Source organism: Talpa europaea, assembly GCF_964194135.1.
Source record: "Talpa europaea genome assembly, chromosome: 7".
Lineage (NCBI taxonomy): Eukaryota > Metazoa > Chordata > Mammalia > Eulipotyphla > Talpidae > Talpa > Talpa europaea.
In genome coordinates, this window is record NC_140074.1 from 20,606,917 (window position 1) to 20,627,395 (window position 20,479).

A 20,479-nucleotide genomic window follows, 5' to 3' on the forward strand; every position below is an offset into this window, starting at 1 on the left:
TTACTTTGTAAGTCAGGGACCTCTAAGGGACAAAAAATGTGCAAGGAACCAGATGTGGCTGCTGACCTGGAACGATGAAGCAGTGACATTTATACCGGTTGAGTCCTGGGAGTTTCCTAGATTCTTTTCCTCCCAGTTGCCCATAATTGTTTCATGAGATCGTTATTACAGCAACAAATGGCTCATTGGAAAATTCCATCAGGAACAAGTAACTGTACTTCTGTAGATCTATAATCATATTGTTTAGAACAACCTGGATAGAGATGATTCATTATGGCCTCACTTCAGCATATGCAGGCTAGATATGTTGCTCAAAACATAATAAGGAAAGAAAGCAAAAATCTGATGTAAGCATGCTTTTTACCAGGACATGCTGAAGTACTGCCCTTCAAAATTAGCATTACCAAGGCTTCCAATATGACTATGTTGTCCCCCACCTCCGCCGCCACTTTAATATAACTCTCAGCCCTCTCAAATTCATTATGCTGTGAATGCTATGGACCAATGTCCTGTTTCTATAGTTAAGAAGTGACTGAAAGTGAGGGAAACAGTAATGACAGTGATGGATGTTGACTGTGAAGCATCTGAAGACTACCTGCCAGGATACACCAAGCTAATTTCTGATGAGGTATCTCTGGTACTTAAACTCTGGCCTGGGTACAGCAGTGGATCAAAGTTCTACGCAGAGCAAGAAGCAGATGTAGGTGACATGGTATTACAGTGATGTCTTTTCCAGAAAATCTCCAAATAGAAAAAAAATTAAGCATGTGGGAATTGCAATTATTTTTTATTGCTTTTTTAAAAAAGAACTGGAAATAGAAAAAGCCTTGCTATATTGAGATCTAGGCTTCCAATTCTAACATCAAAGGAGATGCACAGCTTTAAATGTACTTATTGCAGTATTTTCTCAAAAGCAGGGGCAAAAAGAACTCCGCATATGAAGAATTTCAGTGAAATATGACTATTATACAAACTATGATTACATCTAGTTAAATTAAATAATTCTGTTTCAAGGCCTGGTTCCTAGTTTCTGGATTCATCATAACTAACTATGTAAATTAGGTAATCTTTCTGTTCTTTAGTTTCTTCATTTGTAAAATATAGGGTTAGGCTGAAAGTCTAAGCTGTTCTCCAAGGGAGGCAGAGAGGAAGAATACAAGGGATGAGGAGGCTAACAGATGGGAGTTCAGAATGCATGTCCACAATGGCAAGGCAGACCTCTCCTGTCTCGCCCACTGCTCCCCTCAGCAGTGTATTTCAGTCAATCCTCCTGTTCTGTTCCCTACTCTGTCTCTGGTGAATCCTCTCACCCTCCCACGCATCTGGTCTGTACCCCGGTTCTTGTATAAATAAATAAATCTTTAAAAAAAACACACATACATGTCCATCACTTACCACCACAAGACTGTAGGCAAGTCAGAAAACCTCTCCACATTCTATCGTAACATATGGATGATAATTCCTGACACTTAAGTTGTAAAGGTTAATCCTTTAAACCAAGTACAGTGGCCCACATCAGCAATCCCTCCTTCTAGTTCTAAGTGTTGTCTGACTTATCTTACCAGAGGTTCTACTTTGATTGGAAGACACAGTAGATAGATGAAGATGTCCTAGAAGCCAGATTGCATTTGACTGAAGACCAATCACCCCAGACACACTGATGACCTATGAATGAAAATGTAACAGTTCAATGACGGGGCGGGGTCCAAACTCCATTTGATAAAAGTTGCTCACAGGAAGACACTAATCTACTATGAGATCGTGACTTGGCTGGCAAGTTTCATGACGTAGATGTAATAAGCAGATGTCTAGAACATTAAACCTGGGGTAGGTCATAAACAATGTTGCTGAATCAATCAATCAATCACAACAGAAGGTACTAGAGGTTGGCTCAGGTTTCACTAGTCAGATTGGTTGCAAAGGAATTTTCTTTCAAATGGGAAAAAAAAAATTCAAAGAGTAAAAAAAGAGGTAATAGTTATGTATCCCTGCCACCCAAAAAAACGCTTAGAAAAATGACTGCAAAAGAGACATTAACCAAAACAAAGAGACACCCTACTGATTGGAGGAAAATCTTTGCATTCCATACAACTGATAAGGGGCTGATCACAAAGATCTACAAAGAGCTCAACAAAAACAAAGTAAACAATCCAGTCAAAAAATGGGCAGAAGAGCTAAAAAGAGACTTCTCCAAAGAGGAAATGCAAATGGCCAACGGACATATGAAAAAATGTTCAACATCCCTCATAATCAGGGAAATGCAAATCAAAAATACAATGAGATACCACCTTACATCAGTGAGAATGACACATATTAAAAAAACTAGCAACAACAAATGTTGGTAAGGAGGTAGAGAAAAAGGAACTTTCCTGCACTGCTGGTGGGAGTGCAAACTGGTCCAACCACTATTGAAAGCTGTGTGGAGGTTCCTCAAACTATTAAAAATGAAGCTTTCATATGATCCAGCAATTCCACTCCTAGGAATCTATCTAAAGGACACAAAAACATTAATTCAAAAGGATACCTGTGCCCTATGTTTATTGCAGCACTGTTTACAATAGCTAAGCTATGGAAACAACCTAAATACCCAAAAATAGATGACTGGATCATGAAGATATGGTACATATACACCATGGAATATTACTCAGCAATTAAAAAAGATAAACTTATATCATTTGCAGCAATGTGGATGGAGCTGGAAGGGATTATGCTCAGTGAAACAAGCCAGAAAGAAAAAGAATAAGTGGTTTCACTTATAGGAGGAATGTTGAGGAACCAAATAAGTGATCAGGGAAAAAAATTACAATAAATTAAAAATCAAAATCAACAGGCAAGTATAAATCAGAGACATTCTGCAGGGGAGATGGAGGGAGAAGGATCAAAACAAGGGAGGGAAGAGCACAAGGGACTATGGTAATGGTGCACGGGTAAATTAGTGGTGGGAATTTTACAGGGACTACACCTGAGAGGAGAGAGCATACATTGTACAAAAATGAAGAATGATGTAAAATATATATAAAATTAAAAAAAAGAAAGAAATATGATGCACAACTGAGGCTACCTAAGAGGGGGAGATCAGGGGTAGGAATAAAGAGGGAGGAGGCCCTATAGTCTAGGGTAAAGGACTCTGGGTACCTTGGTGATGGGTGTGGTTTGGTGCAGTGCATATATCTCAGGAGGTGTGAACCTAGTCCCCTCAACCATACAGTGCTATAAACCAAAGTTGCTTCAGTCATAATCATAATCATAAACTGGCTGAGATAACTCTAAAAATGGAAGGGGGTATTTTGTTTCCTTATTATTTAAATAATGTTTTATTACTACCTTATAATTCACAACAATCTTTTTAAGCTAAAACTTATCATTTACAGATTTTTCTCCCAAATTATAGCAACTTAAGTTTCAACAGAATTCTTTTTAAGAATATTCATATTCATATAGGTGAGAGAGTTTTTTCTATTTAGAGATTCTTGCTTTTAAAAGCACAAATTACTAAAACTTCTTTACGTGACAGGTCTTATAATCAACTATCTTATACAAGATGGAAAACAAGTATGGTAAGTGAAAAGACTAGCATATAAAGTTCCCTAATACCAATGATAAAAAGAAAATAAGGATGCTTGAAAAGAAATAGGACCCAGGGCCACCCTTGTGGTGCAAAGGGTGCAAAAGACTCAGCACTATGAAGCTATCCACAGATATGGCAGCATGAGTTCGATCCCTGGCCAGGGAGGTGACCCACATGGCACAGCAGACCTCTCCTGTCTCACCTGCTGCTTGTTCTGCTCCCCAGATATGTTCAATCCAGCCTGTTCTGCTCTTCTCTTTCTCTGGTGAATCCTCTCAGCTCTGCCCGCCACCCCTGCCTCCCCACCACCTCTGGCCTACACCCAGCTCTTGTATGTAGAAATAAAATAAATCTTTAAAAGAAAAATGACCAAATATTAGTAGCAGTTGTGTCAGGTTGAGAGGATCACGTGTGATATTTTTAAGTTTTCATTCTGTATTTTCAATTTTTTTTGCAACAAATGTTAAGTTTAAAAAATTTAAAATATAATTTCTCAGCAAAAGAGTATGTTTATTCTGCCACCAAGAGTAACACTGACAATGATTGACCCAAATTCTTTTATCAGCAAATTGTGAACTGTGCCTCTTGACCATTCTACCCAGGTATCTGCCCTGCCCTTTGATCACTTTCCATTTTCCTTGCCCTGAGGGCCTGACATTCCTTGCAGGGCCAGGTTTTAATTTCTATGGGAAACCAATGCCAACTTAAGTCAACTGAAAAACGCCGGCTTTCTTTTTTTTTTTTTCCCCAGAGACAGTACATATTTGCTGGTAAAGGAAAGGCCTCAGACACTTCTCTGAAAGGCATCTTGAACTCACCATGAGTAACAGAGATTTCCCCATTTTCCAAGAAAACAATAAATTTGTGCCATGAAAGAGAAACACACACAAAAAGGGAATATCTGTTTTCCCCTGCCAGGATTTTAAATTCCTCTTCTCACCTGAGTTATGGTTTTAATGACTTCATTAAGTCTGCCTTGAAAATGAGAAGACTGGATGACTTCTGACTTCAACTGGAAGAAAAAGAAGAACAGTCACCTCAACATGCCCCCCAAAGTAAATGATGATATTCCCAGTGTATGAGCCATTATCTTTTAAGTTATGGAATAATTCATCACTGTGCCCTTATATTTTAAAGACAAAAGCTGTGATTTTCTTGAGCAGAGTCCATGCTCCATTTATCACTGATTTCCTAACTGGAGTTCAGTGTGGAAAGTATTAGTAATTCAACAAACCTTTTTACTGTATGAAATCCTTAGGATTACTCATAAACTTACACATACGTATGTCTTCTGTGGAAAACATTTTAAAGCAAAAAAAATAATTAGGCCAATATAGCGCAAACATTATAGGTACAGAAGAGTTTCTGATGAATGACTTGATATTTTGTATGATTCACTCAGTTTTCTCAGGCAGGAAACTTGGTGGAAAGCACGTAAATTGACTAAATTTAATGACTATCAACCAGAAGAAATAAGGAACAAATCTCTATAGAAAGAATTCTTGGCCAAGAACAATTTTCCATACAATAGGGCACTAAAAAAGTCCAGTATAACCATTACCATGAGCATATATTCTGTCCTTAGTAAACGGACATAAGAGGCTGGGGATTTTCTGGCAGTGCTTATGGACGCATTTAGATCTCTTCTCTTCTTCTTTTATTTTTACCTGCATTGTATTGCCTTCAGACCCCACCAAGGCCACCATGCCATGAAGAGCCGCCAAACAAAGCATTGTGGGAGTGCCCTGAAAGAAAAGCATCAGCATTTATAAGAAGGGAAAAAGTCCTTGCATTGGAATCCGTAAAACTTACTATATCATAGAGAAATAAATGGCCAAAATGGTACTAAATTTGTAGGGTCAATATAACCTGTATTACTGACCTCAAAATGGAAGCAGATTTAAATAAAGTTAACAGGTTCAAGTTGTTAGATCACTTTTCAAAACCACAATGTTGTTTTAAAATTAAAACATTCACAAAGCAGCCAGTTTTAAAAAACTATGATGGCCGACGGGATGTATCATTTATAAGGGATTAAAATAAAAGTACGTGGCTCTTTTATTTGAACTTGCTTGATGTTTTATTGTTAAGCTATATATCTTAGCGGCACTTATAAATGGTCCAATAAAGTAGCTCCTTTTCCTTTATAAAAATATAAAAACACATGTAGGAGGTGACCTCTACCTCGGTGAGTACAATTCTGATCCAGGCAGGGAGTAGCTTGTTGCCCAAGTCTTCAGCTTTTCCATGTCCGCACACAGACAAACCATGAACTATGTTTCCTAAGGCCAGGGCAAAACCTGAAGTCTGTTATAAATAAACAAAAATAAAAAGTAAGAAAAAAGAACAACCACTGCTCAGATGGGGCACATCTCTACACAGCAGCACACACGCTCCTCGGCCTTCCTCCCATACCGACATGTTCATTTGCCATTGGAAAATGGGGGATTTGCAGATTTTTTTTTCAATTTATATTGAAACAGAAACTTTGCAACAGAAACTTCTGTCTAATTGCAAGGAATTCAGCCTCAGTGAGTGGTCTATTATAGGAAAATAATAATGCACTGTTGAGCAACTCAGCTCAAGTGATCCAAATTCTCAGAGGGGTTAGGGTGAAAGTACCAAGTCCAGTCAACTCTCAAAAAAAGGAGACGAATATCTTGTATGGAGCGCAGCATATGCAAACTACATTTTGGTGTTGCAAAACTTAGTTCTGAATGTAACTTAAGCAGGCATAGCACCATAAAATAGTAACCACACAAGTTCATTGCCAGTGACAGACTATAACCTATCACGTCCAATATTAAGACTTTGGGAAAATCTAAAAAGATTTCAAATGGGGAAATTTTATAGCACGTGCAATCAGAGGGAACTTAAATTTTTTTTGTTATTCTGGTAAATTACACATTCCATAAAATTTATCATGTTAATCATTTTCCAGTGTAGAGGTATTGAGTAGGTTTACATTGTTGTAGAACCATCACTACCATCCAAGTCCAGAACTCCTTTTATCTTGCAAACTGAAACTCTATATACTTGCTAAACAATTACTTCCTTTCCCTGTTTCTCAGTCCTGGCCCCACAATTCTTCTTTCTGTCTCTATATTTTGGCTACTCAGAGCACTTCCTCTAAGTAGAATCATATAGTGCTTATTTTTTTGTGACTGGCCTATTTTACTCAGCATAATGTCCTCAAGGTTCACCTGTGTTCTCACATATGTCAGAACTTCCTTCCTTTTTAAGGCTGAATAATATTTCAAAGGGGAGATTTTTTTTGCATAACTCTTATATTCCCTAGTCACATATTTTAAGATTTTATGATACAGAACATTAGCTGGAGAGAGAGAAAAGCTTTTTGTACACTATCAGGTAAAGAAAAAGAAATGTCTATAAAAGAAGATAGGGGATAAGGAGAGGAAAAACTATTGGTGATTGTTGCTTATATCTGTGAGAGAAGAAAACAGAAGTTACTCGGTTCTGGGCATGAAAAATAGCCCATTATAGTCTAATTCAGAGTAAGTCAAAATTAGGACTTAGCGGTGGCATGAGACCCACAGAGAGAAATAATCAGGGCATGCATTCCAACCTGCTGGTTGTTCTCTACTAACAGTTGAAGCTTGTTCATAATATCTTCAGCCTCTGCAGCCTCAATAATTCCAGCACTGAAGGCCGATGTACACACGCAGCTAAGGGTATAGGCAAGGACCTGAGAAGAAAAGACAGCAGGAAAAAGTTTCTTCATGAAGGGAAATAAAAGAACAATTGTTCCGTTGGTACAAATATGTTGCCAGACATCTCCCCAGGTTAAGATTATTTCCCTGCCTAACCTATTTCATAACAATGTCCTGAGATGAGTATCGTTATCCCTATTTGATAAAGACATGGAGGGTCGATAGCTGATAGACAGCAAGTGACAGAGGTGAGATTCAAGCCCAGGTCTTTAGTCTAACCCAAAACATTTCATCATCACATCATGCCAGAAAACAGCCACTACTGACAGCAGATTTCCAACAGCCATGGATGGCACTAATTGCCATGTGCTCTCATCTCAGGCCAAACAGAAGAGGAATCAAAGAAGTAAAACATTGCCATGTTAAGATTCCCTAGCAGAAGTGATATAATGGAAAGGGAATATGGGTTTTGGAATCAGATACATTGTTGTAAATTAGAGATATTATTTACTTCATAAAACTGTCATGAGCATTTAATAGGTAAATGGCATGAGAATTTAATAGGTAAAAGAATAAATGCACAAAATATAAATAAAAGAGCATGTTGGGTATAGAGACATTAACACCTAGATCTATGTCTCCAATTGGTCATTTACTGGCTAAATAACTTGGGGCAAGTCCATCAAATTATTTGACCTTCAATTTTTTGCAAATCAAGGTTAATTATCTCCTCTCTGTTACCTGCTATTTTCATGATGAAGCCTTCTATTATAAAGATGATCTTAAGACAAAGAATAAATTTTTAACTCCAACGCTGGGAAGCAGTTTCTAAGGTAAAAACTGGAGAATAAAACACCAGAGGGGAGAAAAACAAAACTGTTTGCTCAAGGCTTTATAGACTAACACATCAAGCAGACAGCGGTATCCATTATAAAAACCTTGCTTTCATTTATTAATCAAATTGCTCTTCGGTTGCAAAATTTTCTCCCTAGGCTTAAAAAAAATGTGTACTTTTAAATCATGCTCGGCACTGCTTTAAAAATGGAAATGTAGTGTGTGTCTTAGAACAAAACTTCAACCCTTTGTGCCCCAAAGAAATTCACCAATTCAACAAGTCCTATTGCTGAAAGCAGAGGAGCGGAGCAGGGAAACACAGCAGCCATTATGTACTCATCAATAGCTCGTGGGCAGGCCAGGATAAAATAGAATCTGCTCTAATGAGAGCAAGAATCTGGCCAGGCCAAGAGGTCGGCCGTCTCCTTCCAAAGAGCACAGGCAGTTTGGCTTCACCTGGGCCCAGCAGAGACACAGCCTGAGAGCCGCCCCTCAGCATGGTGTACACAACACACACTGTAGCACAGGAATGGCAACCCTGCGTACTTTTGCGCCATAACAGAAAAATCTTTTCATTCACTGTGGTAAAGGGAATTTCCTCCATAATTTTTCATGCTCGCTGACGTTAAAAAAATAAAATGCCTTTTCGGTCTGCAGTTTCTTAAGTTTATTGCTGGCCATTTTTTTAAAGTTACATTTGGCTTGAGCATAATTCTAAAAATCTCCATTTAACCTTCCTCCAGAAATTGCAGTTCTTCTTAGAAAGTGCCTTCTAGTGCTGCTGACTTAGGTTTTTGTATTCACTAAGGGCTCTTATCTTCTATGCCACATTTAAGTCTAAGTTGATTTAAACAGCTGCCGAATTTGAAAACCTTATGATCTAATATAGGTTGTTTGCCGCTCAGATTTTCTCCTTATCTCAGTTGAAATTGAGGAAGAACTTAATTTCAGGGTTACCAAAGTATGAGAAGTAGAAAATAGGCAGCCCAAGGGAAAGGAAGGACAGAAAAAGGCATGCGGTCTCCTACCTCCTGGAAGGTTCTGCTCTGGCTCCTACTGTCATCGAGGTAAGTAGAGAGCTTCCGAAGCGAGGCAGCCACGTGAACTCTCGACTCCATTTGGCTGCTCTGGCTCATGAGGGACAGAACCAGCCCGACTCCCAGTATACAGCCTGTGCTGGGATGCCAAAAAAGACGAGGTGTTAAAATCACATGAAGTCCTTGTCACCATTCTTCACTAATCCTGGGCGTGAACAGTGCTCTGGACCTGCTGCCTGGCATAGAACACCCCCCCCCCCAACAACCTCCCAAACCACAGAGGTAGACTCACCTCCCCCTCAAATAAAACTTTATATCAAAACAGATGTCTGTGCTCAAGTTAGTGCTCTGTACACACAGGAGAAAAACAAAAAACATGAATGAGTTTGACAACCCTATGAAGACAGGAGAAGTGTTTCAAAAAGCAAGGCCAGGCCAGTTCTGTCTCTGCACCCAGAGAAAGGCTGTGGTCCTTTTTCCAAACTGTACCCCTCCACCCCCCACTCCACTCCTCGACCCATGTCCAGTGTACTGCGATTAACTGCAGAAGGACAGAAAAGACTACATATTTCAGGATATGAGCTGAGGACATCTGACTTATAACAGGGTGGGGGTAAATGCAAGACATGATTATGAGGTCCCACTAAGGGCTTCATGTTTCCCAGTTAACTTCCACAAATGGAATTTCTTTCTTAAAGATACTGGGTATTTATGAACAAGGACATTAATCCTCTTCTCCCCTCTAATCCCTCGGAGAACCACTGGGTAAGAAGAGAAAATGGACAAATGATAGGCCTGTCAAAAGTTTCCCCCATGTGACAATTCAATTGGGATCTTGGGCTTTGTGCCCTAGTTCTCCTGAAAGAATACAGATCCATTTAAAGAAAAGAATTATTTTCACAGGAATCTTCTAGCTAGTATGATATCGTCACTCGGGGTAATTTTTTAGTTTTTTTAAAAACGCTTTTGCCATCATTGCTGTTTTGCAAATTGAGGAAATGCCGAGATTTTCAGAATTCATCTTCACTGCGGTTTGGCTTGTCTCTCATCGTGATATCTGCTGCTTAAGTTGACATTCTAGAGCATTTCTCCAATAACATATTTCAAAGCTCATATGTTATGTCATTTTGCTCTTAAATAGCATCTAACTCCTTGGCTGGCACCAAGAACTTCAAATCATTTCAGGAACATGCTGGTTACTTCCCCCAACAGCTCTGCACAAATGGAGCATCCACATCCGATAGAGACACCCCAAAGGATGGAGAAGATACAGGATTTGCTCAGGTTCCTGCAGTTTCCAGCAGAGCTCGGCCAGGAGATGAGTTTTTGATTCCAAGGCTCTGTTCCACTGCCAAAGCCGTGGCCCCTCTTGGTGGCCTACCTGATATCACGATGGAATGCCTATCGGTGGGCAACATATCTCGAGTGTTTTTCTAGTTTCTATTGCATAATAGTCTGGCATTGGAAAATCCTTTGTAAAGAAGCTACTGCAGTAATGATCCATCATTAGTCAGGCAGAACTGCTGTTATAGCTTACATGAACGAAACAACAAGCTCAACCAGCATAATGCATTTCCAGCCGGTTAAATCAGCATCTACCATCTGAACACTGCATGCTTTTGAGACAAATCACATTTTGGAAAGAGGAAAGGCTGCTCTTGATTAGATGGACTGAAAACTTTGTTTTCATTTAAAATACACAAAGAAATTGTTTTTGCTCTCTTTCTATGTTGGTGCATAGAAAAATTTGATAGGATTAGACAGATAAAATTTGATCGATACTTTGAAAAATATGACTTTTTCTCTCTCTCTAACCATTGAACTGCTACTGATGTCTAAGATATCCAAGTCACTGCCCCAGGGACACCATCCCAGTCCATCAGAGAGCCTCTTTAGCACTCTCTCATAGCATCCTGGACTCATTTATCTCAGACAATTTTATTTTATTTATTTATTTTTAAGCATTTTTAAAAAGATTTATTTATTTGTTTGTTTATTTGTTTTTTATTTTTTATTTACACAAGCACTGGGTACAGTCAGAAGCGTGGGAGGGTGAGAGAATTCACCAGAGCCAGAGCAGGGAACAGAACAGGCAGGCTGACAAAATACACTGCTGAGGGGAGCAGTGGGCACGGCAGGAGCGGTCTGCCGTGCCATGTGGGACCCTAGCAGGTGGCTGAGGATCAACCGGTGCTGCGGGCAGCTTTCCAGCCCAGCGCTCAACCGCTGCGCCACCAGGGAAGGCTCTATTTCAGACAATTTTAATTTTCATCTCTGGTAATATTACTGGGGGGTTGTTTGATTTCTCTGTACCTCCTTCACTAACCTACAAGTTGCACGAGGGAAAGTACCTATTCTGCTTTTTCCTTACCACAGCCTGTGGCACCTAGAACACCACTGCCTGATGAATATAACAGCGTTACATTCACTAACACTGAATGCTGAAGAATGGACCAAATGCAGAGTATCAAGAGAGTCTAAAGCAAAGGAAGATGTACGATTCAATCAATGATCGATTCTTTTTAGTTGGAAGCAAAATTTATGAGTGGTAAAATTAAAACTGACTATATCATCTAAGAATCAATCAAGAAATTCAATTTTTATTTTCTGCCAGACTAATTTGAGAAAGAGGACATCGAGTTCATGAGGAAAAGGTTACCCCTCAAAGCTCACTCAAGTATTGTGAGCATCATTTTCAAGTAAACTGGAAGGTATCCAAGTCTTGCTTTTCAGGCTGTTTGGGGCACACAAAAGTCTCTCTCCTCTGGGCTAGCTCCTTCTTTACCATCCCCAGGTACATGGACACAATGGCTTAGAAAAAGATTCCAGTTTCTAGTACACATTTACCTAGAAATTATCAGCATATTTTTGAGCAAGGTCATCAGTGATAATGATTCTATTGGTAAAATGGTAGTTGCTACAACGGGGGCTATAGTTACTATAGTAGTGAGTTGACGATGTAATAATATGAACATATAATTCTATGCACATCTGTGTGTCAATATAAATGTTAGAGTGTATGAGTCTACTAACCTTTAATCTATTTTATTCTACTTTGTCTCATTTTAGCTAGCATGTACCAAAAAGGTAACCCTAAAACTACATTTTGATGTTTCCTTTGATATCCAAAGCTTTATATTTTCATGTGTTTATTTTTTGTCCTCAGTCATCGAGATTCCCCCAGGTGTTCAGTTAGCATTTCTTCACATTTACCTTATTCTGCTTCCCTTTACTATGTCTGCCAACTCTAAACCAAGACTAGCTTGGGCAAAGGCAGCTCTCACATCTTACTGTCCATCAAAAACACACAGGAATAAATGCTGGTGTCTCAGATAGAAGAAATAAAAATAGATTATGATATTAAGTATGAAATCGAGGTTTTGAAATTGCTAACATAAATCTTCTATAAGAATACTAACATATGACCAAGAATTTGAAATTTAAAATTATGTCTTTTTCTATCACTACTTCCGTGACTCTCTTATCCATGTATATTAAAATGTCACTGGTAAAAAGAAATTCTGAGACTAAAGCTATGCAATTCTAATATGGGTGTTGCTATGTCAACTGAGATATAACGATATATTTTTCTAAAATTAACCAGAGATGAATCTTCAATTCCCCAGCTTATTGTAGGTTATTCTGCAGATTAAGTACGAGGCCATCTAATAATTAGTTCTAATAACTGTTAACATTTAGATAGCACTTTGCCCTTTACAAAGTGCTATACAAACATTATCGTATTTGTAAAAGCTCAATAGTAATTAACCAATGCTCAGGTCATTGATGGATAGCATGGCTAGTTAGAGCTGTGAGGCTTGCAATGGCACAACTAGCACCACTAGATGGCAGCAAAATGCAAGTGATAGGCCCACAAACACGCACCAGCCCAGGTGCTTGCTTTTCTCAGCAGGGCTACATCCATTAAATCAGGGAAGCGTGGTGAATTTGCTGTGGGTGAATTCTATCACTTGAGGTAGCATGCTCCCAGATCTATTAACTACCTCCTGCTAACGCTTCCACGATTTCACTTGAGGGAGGTCTGCCCTAGACTCCTGCAATCTCATTAGACAAGGGAATACTGTATTCCACACAAACCAGGCTTTCGGCCCAGGGCCTAGTTAAGATCTCTTTTTTTCCCCCCTGACAGTGGGGATATTTTGATATTTTATAGAAAGATATCTACATTGTACACCATATTGTCAACTGTCAAACTGCTTTCTATTAAAATGTGTTCATGCTGCACGATTCAAGAGAAAAAAATGGCTTTGAAGACAAACTAGGCGCCTCTCCTAAGCTCTGCCACTTGCTGTGTGGCCTTGAAGCAATTTCCTTTTTGAGACTCTTTATCTACAAACCAAAGTGATGGTGATTCCTACTCTTGTATCGGTATTTAGGTTATAGCAGGACTTGACTGCACAAGAAATGAAGTGAGACTGCCTAGTTGCCACGTGTGGCTGCTCAGCATTATTAGTTAAACCTGAACCCAGAGAGAGAGCTCCATAGTCACTGATAGCCACAAAGCATTAGAAAGGACAAAATACTAAATTCACTAACTGTAAGAATAAACTGCAGGAGTTCAGAGGATAGAGGGAAATTCTTGAAGGAAGCTTTTGACTGGGGTCTGAAAGTCAAACAAGCTCTTACTAAATGGAAGGGACATTTCTCTCTCTCTCTCTCTCTCTCTCTCTCTCTCTCTCTCTCTCTTTTTCCTTCTCCTTCCTTCCTTCCTTCCTTCCTTCCTTCCTTCCTTCCTTCCTTCCTTCCTTCCTTCCTTCCTTCCTTCCTTCCTTCCTTCCTCCCTCTCTCTTCTTTCTTTCTTTTTCTTTCTTTCTTTCTTTCTTTCTTTCTTTCTTTCTTTCTTTCTTTCTTTCTTTCTTTCTTTCTTTCTTTCTTTCTTTCTTTCTTTCAATATTTAATTTTTATTAAATTTTAAATAAATTTTAATATATTTTTTAAGATTTATCAAATTTATTTTTATTTATGCATGCATGCAAGAACTGGGGGTAAGCAAGAGTGTTGGGGGGGGTGAGAAGATTCACCAGTCAGAATGGGGGGCACAACAGGTGGATCTACTGAAATACACTGCTGAGGGGAGTAGCGGGTGAGACAGGAGAGGTCTGCTGCACCATGTGGGTGAGCTCTCTGGCCTGGGATTGAATTCATGCTGCAGTGGCTGGTGATAGCTTGATAACACTGAGATTTTAACCCCTAGGCCACCAAGGAGGCCCAGGGTGGACAGGACATTTCTGATGGGCCTGTTCCAACTTCTTCTGTGGGATTAGTTCTCCTGTCCAGGACCACCCATCCCATTTCCAAACGTAGTAGTTGGTCATCAAGGAGGTAAGAATCAAGTAAGAAGGTAAGAATGAAGAAGTGAGCCTCCCTGGTAGTGCAAGGGGTTAAGCACAGCACTGTGAAGCTATCCCCAGCCAGCGATCTACCCACATGATGAAGCAGACCTCTCCTGCCTCGCCTGCTGCTCTGCTCAGCAGCGTATTTCCTCAGTCTGCCTGTTCTGTTCCCCACTCTGTCTCTGGTGAATCCTCTCACCCCCCGCACCTCTGGCCTGTACCCTAGTCCTTGTATGCACAAATAAATACATCTTGGGGGGGGGAAAAGAATGAAGAAGAATTTTACTAAAAACAAAAAAATAATTCAAAAGTTAAATAGGCTTAAACATACAAAGTTATAAAATAAATTAAATAGCCACACTGTGGGTAATTCAATTATTCCTCCAATGAGCCTCTTTACATTCAAACAACTTTCCTGCAAACTAATGAAAATAATACATTAAAGTCATTCCTGGTTATTGCAATGAATGCTTGTAGCACCTTAACAGCAACATTTCCCCCAACTTTATAATCCCAAGTTACAGTTATGATGAATACCTCTGGAAAGAAGGAAAGAGGGAAAATGAGGGGTTGGGGGGAGAGAAATAGAGAGAGGGAGAGAAGGAGACAGGAGAGAGTGGGAAAAGAGGGAGAGCAGGAGTATACCTCATTCATGGATTATGCAAAGTGGCACCACCAGTACACGGATTAGGTGTAAAAGCTCAACTCTTCATCATTAGTCTCAGTAACAGTTAAATGACCTTATCCCTTCCATTAATCATTTTCTATATTCAAGTGACCTAAATCATGCCACCAAACTCTTCCTTTTCCCATATTCAAAATGATACTCTTAAGGGCCTCCCCAGTGGCGCAGCGGTTGAGCGCTGGGTTGCAAAGCTGCCCGCGGCCTCTGCGGCCCCGGTTCGATCCCCGGCTGCTCCCCGGCCACCGGAGGAGGGTCCCACTTGGCGCGCAGACCTCCTGCCGCCCGCTGCTCCCCTCAGCAGTGTGCTTTGGTCCTTCTGCCTGCTCTGCTCCCCGCTCTGGCTCTGGTGAATTCTCTCACCCTCCCGCGCTTCTGACTCTACTCAGTGCATGTATAAACAAAACAAACAAACAAACAAACAAATAAATACCAAAATGATACTCTTAAGATGTCCCTTCATCTCTAAAGCATTTGATAAACTGAGTGGTGTCAATGGCTCTGATCCATGTTAGCCTGCATCTGAAAGAAGATCGCATAACTACCACCTAGTAAGTGAAGATCTGATTTTACTAATTCATGATGAAATACCTGATACACGTAGGAACTTCTACTGCTTATGCTTTTGTTAGTCTGAACCTAACAGACTAGATGGCATGCACATGACTTCAGATCACAAGTTCCTAAAAGCCAGGAATGTAAACACTGATTTAATTCACATTTAGTCTGCAATAGCAAAAAGTAAATAAATTGGGGGCTAGTGCTTATAATCGTGGAGTTTCCTATTAACAGTGGATACTACAGGATTCCAACCTGAGGTGGAAACACAGGTAGAAGTCCTATGAAAGGTACAGTACAGGTCCTCAACAGTGCTATTTCAAGAAATGTAATAAAACCACTGATTCTACCATACAAGTCCCACAATAAGTTTAACATCATTATTTAAGCTATTCTTCTGTTATTCCTTTTTACTTTGTTACCTTTCATAACTGGAATGGGGAACTAAATGAAATTTTAAGATATTTCGTTTAATACACAAAATCTTTTAAAAAGCATGAGGTCTCTGGGGGGCTGGGAGGGGGGGAAAGGATGTACTAATATCAAGGAGGTTGAGAAACCCCGGAATAAGCTTTTTATTTCCATTTGGATTCTTCAGCCATTGTATTTCATAGGGAATCTAAATCCTGGGTCAAAGGTTTTTAGTCCAATCAAATTCAAAGAATGATTTCAACAGACCTTCAAAAAGATGTATACTAGGGCCTCCTTGGAGGCACAAGGGATTAAGTCTCAGCACTATGAAACTATCCGCAGCCACTGCAGCATGGAGTTCGATCCCTGGCCAGGTAGCTACCCACATGGTGCAAGAGACCTCTCCTGTCTTGCCCGAAGCTCCCCTCAGCAGTGTATTTCAATAGATCTGACTGTTATGCTCCCCACTCTGTCTCTGCTGAGTCCTCTCACCCTCCCACACCTCTGGTCTATACCCCAGCTCTTCTATGTATAAATAATCTTAAAAAAAAAGATGTATACTAATCCCCAGGTATATGTTCCAAGAGTGAATGTGAGATGGAATTAAGGTATTTGTCACTTGTTGACAGTCACAAAATGACAATTATTACTTTGCACTAAAGCAAGTTATCCTATTGCTGAAACATGGTTTTCAGCACAAGTAAATTTTAATTACAGATTTTTCATTACTAAAAATTCTTTGCAAAGGAATTCAGCATCAGGTCCTACAAATATTTCAACAGAGAATGTAAAATTTATGACAGTGAATGAAGCCAATCTTTAAGAATCTGTGAGAGAGGAAATGGAATCAACATACTTGTATTCAAGACTAGTGTCGAAGCAACAGTTTTCCAAGGCATCCAAAGACTTCATTAGAAGAAGGTTCATCTGCTGGCCAGATATATCACTGGATAAAGACCAAGAGGGGAAAAATGAATATTTAAAATCATTTAACTGCCCAAAATACTTGTAACAATATTATGCTCATAATATTTTATGGAAATGTCAGCATTTCTTTAAAAAATAAAGGAAGTATTATATACTTAGTTTGTAATTAGGGAAACTGAGTCAGAATTTACTCAATACTTGGGTTTCTGACTGCTATAATCCACTTGTACAAACTAATAATCCTTAAAATGGCTACTTTTGCATTTTACAGTGCAATCAATTTTAAATCACTAAAAAATAAGTATCAGCCACAAAGCCAAAACTTTTTGTAAGAATTCGAAATTGATTTCCTTCAGAGTATTTAATTACCCATTAAGCTGATGCCATCAATAATCATTCCACATCTCCTTCTTGCAAAGATTCCTGATTTCATGTCTCAATTGTGGAGGTTCTAATACCACTTCTTTATTTGCATTTGTATTTTAAAGGGGAAAAGACCAGTCCAGCATTTTTCTGCCTTTGTACAGTAATTGATGTGGTTTTTGTAACTGTCTTGGAAAGAACTATTATTTGCATAGTAAAATATAATTTAGAAGATAGTTCTATGGCTGTTTTTCAGGCACAGTGGTGGGCTTTATCACTGACACTTTATCATTAAGGGTTTCCTAAGTGTCAACTCGCCTGCTGCTGCTCAGCCTATGTGGAAAGCAGTCCCAGGAATGCCAACGAGCAGAGGGCACTTGAAACAATGTAGTCCCAAAGCAAAATGAGAATCGTTTTGCCTGAGGTGAAGGATCGTGTTTTCAAACACATCCTCCCTCTCTCCCTCTCCGTACCCACCCCCCACACCGCACCACACAGTTTTAATAGCTTTAATTAAACAAGTCCTATTATAGTTGCTCTCTGGAGTAAAATATACTTCAATATTCTAAACAAATGCTAAAGAAATCCTACTGGTATCCTCTGGGAGTTATGAGAAAAGCAAGATGCCTTGGGATATATATGCTTTTCTAGACTAGAATTTAAACTCAGGTGACTTTTTCATCAGTCTTGGCAAAACATAGATTGATTGTCATAATTTCTTTCCACAGGTGATTTTTCATTCTTAAGATCAACACATTTTTCTTATGTTCCCCTAAGAGGTTTTTAAGGACACTTATTTGATGGCATTAGACTATTCAGAACCAACAACCCTCAAAACATTTACCTTAAAATTTTAGAAAAAGGGAAACTTTCTCAAAAATAAAAAGCCATTATCTGGTGACACAGCCATTATCTAGTAGAATATTTATTAGCACCAAAGGCATGTATTTCAGATTTCTGTGCATTAGGAAATTAGGAAGGCTGGAACCAAGAATAATTATACCAGTAGCTGCAATACTAATACACAGGCCATAAGGAGGAAAGTTATCAAGCACAGGATGCTTAGAGCAAAGTTTTAATGTGCAGTTATTCTGCAGGCGCTCATCCTCAAGAAGAGCCTCCTGTTCCCTAGGGGTTCATGCAGGTGCAAAGTCAGGGTGGAAGGCAATCTCAGAGCCAGGGATGAATGCTTCAGGTGAATCACCATAGTTTTCTCCAGGTACCAAGATTAAATTAACCACAAACGCAAGTTTGTCAAGCCCTAAAACCAGCAGCATCTCATCCTAGCCTAATGAACAAGAAGCCAGGGTAGGATGAAATGAGGTGCCTGGAATTCAACTGCCATCGGTCATTTTTAGTTGTAAAACATCTTGCTTGAAAAGATACTGAAACTGAAGAAAGAGTGTGAACACAGATGGTGATGAGATTCCCATTTGTAGCATAGTAGCAAAGGGAAAAAAAAATCACTTTCATGTTTTAAGTCTTTAGAAATACTTTGGGTTCTGTCACATACACATGATACGTAACAGGCAATTCACACTCAAAGGGCAGCTTTTTGTTCAGGTGCAGAACCAGCCCCACATATCCTAATGCTGGTGAGTAGAACGAAATGAACATTCTGCAATTGTTTCATTTATAATCACAAAGACTAAGTCAGCTGACAGATATTTCCAAGACTTCAAAGTGATCATCTGAAATATAGTATTTCCCTAGATCAATAACATCTCTCATAAAAATTTCACATATTGGTGTTTGTACAAACTATGTAAATTCCAAATGCAAACTTAACCAATGGCTTCAATTTGAAATCTAAATACAGCATAATGCCATCGGTTTTACCTATATCAACACCTTTGGACACACAGTTAATTTCTACCAAGCAGGGAAGTTTACAGACATCTAATATCACAACAGGCTGTTTCTCCCTGCTAACCTTATTTCCAACGCAGGAAAATGAGACTAGATTCCAAGTCAGTTTTATCTAAATATTCATGATACTCAAATATATTCATGCTATTCCACACTACAATCAATCTGGATATATAAAATTCTAAGATTTGTTATAAAATAAAGAACAAATACAACGAACAACAAAACTAAAGTAGAGTCATGCAAAAGAAAACTTTTCCACTTAGTGGAATTTTCCACCTGGGTCTTTGCTATTCCATTAGCTCCATTCAAGGGTAAGGCTAGCAGCCTAAAAATGAGCAATCAAACTGAATAAAGCACACAGTATAATATGCACAGATTAAGACTCTTTAAGGATTATAAAAATGTAGCCAGGGCACAGGATAAAAGAAATATTTAACACTGGGTACATGAAGTTCTCAGGTGATTCAGTGATTCCCAGCACCTTCGGGCACAGGGGTACCCCAATCCTTTTGTCCCATTTGACAGTGAGATCAATAAAAGATCAGCAATTACTTTCACCATTACAACCCAGAAAAAAAGCTTTTATTTATAGCACCATAACATTAGCCTTTTTTTCATATCTATCACACAGATGTATCTAGAGCTTTCATCTGAGCATGAAATGATTTTTAAGTAATCAATCACCTTAATAAGAGCATCTCTTAAAATACATTAACATCTCTGTGATGGTATTTTAGAAAGACAAATTCACTTGTAAAGGAGAACAAAGGATCAACTTGTCCATCTCAAAAGTTTAGCAACCACATATTGCTCAGTGTGTGTGTGTGTGTGTGTGTGTGTGTGTGTGTGTGTGAAGTCTTTCTCCTTAATCACAAAGAGGATAAAGCAGGAATATGTTAATATACTGTACCTGAGTTTCTCCTCACACAAGCGAGAGAGAAACATCCCTAAAGCAAGGCCCATGTGGATTTGCACGGCTTGAGACTCATCAGCACTTGGTTTCCCAGGTAACCTGGCAGTCAGCATGTTCAGGATTTCCTCTACCTTCTCTTTGCAAGAGATAATGAAAACTGGCACAAGGAGAGACAAAGCCGCGGCGGCAGCAGAACGGGCAATGGCACTAGCTGTGTTTTCACCAGAATAGGATTTCTAGAACATGCCAAAGAAAGAAAACAGGAGGTTGGCCTTTTGTTTAAAACATG

The 20,479-nt window shown here is 39.2% G+C and overlaps 1 protein-coding gene across 3 annotated transcripts in view; it reads right to left on the reverse strand.

Annotated features, from left to right (window-relative positions):
• Window positions 1-20,479, reverse strand: part of FOCAD (focadhesin) — a gene marked incomplete at both ends in the record, with an annotated part of 251,103 nt that overhangs the window by 33,930 nt on the left and 196,694 nt on the right. For all 3 annotated transcript variants that reach the window (XM_084236533.1, XM_084236532.1, XM_084236531.1), the window contains 8 exons: window positions 1,563-1,665; window positions 4,509-4,580; window positions 5,236-5,313; window positions 5,753-5,875; window positions 7,155-7,274; window positions 9,102-9,249; window positions 16,972-17,061; window positions 20,188-20,426. In XM_084236533.1, the coding sequence (XP_084092659.1) occupies window positions 1,563-1,665; window positions 4,509-4,580; window positions 5,236-5,313; window positions 5,753-5,875; window positions 7,155-7,274; window positions 9,102-9,249; window positions 16,972-17,061; window positions 20,188-20,426 (973 nt within the window). The remainder of the gene's footprint in view (window positions 1-1,562; window positions 1,666-4,508; window positions 4,581-5,235; window positions 5,314-5,752; window positions 5,876-7,154; window positions 7,275-9,101; window positions 9,250-16,971; window positions 17,062-20,187; window positions 20,427-20,479) is intronic.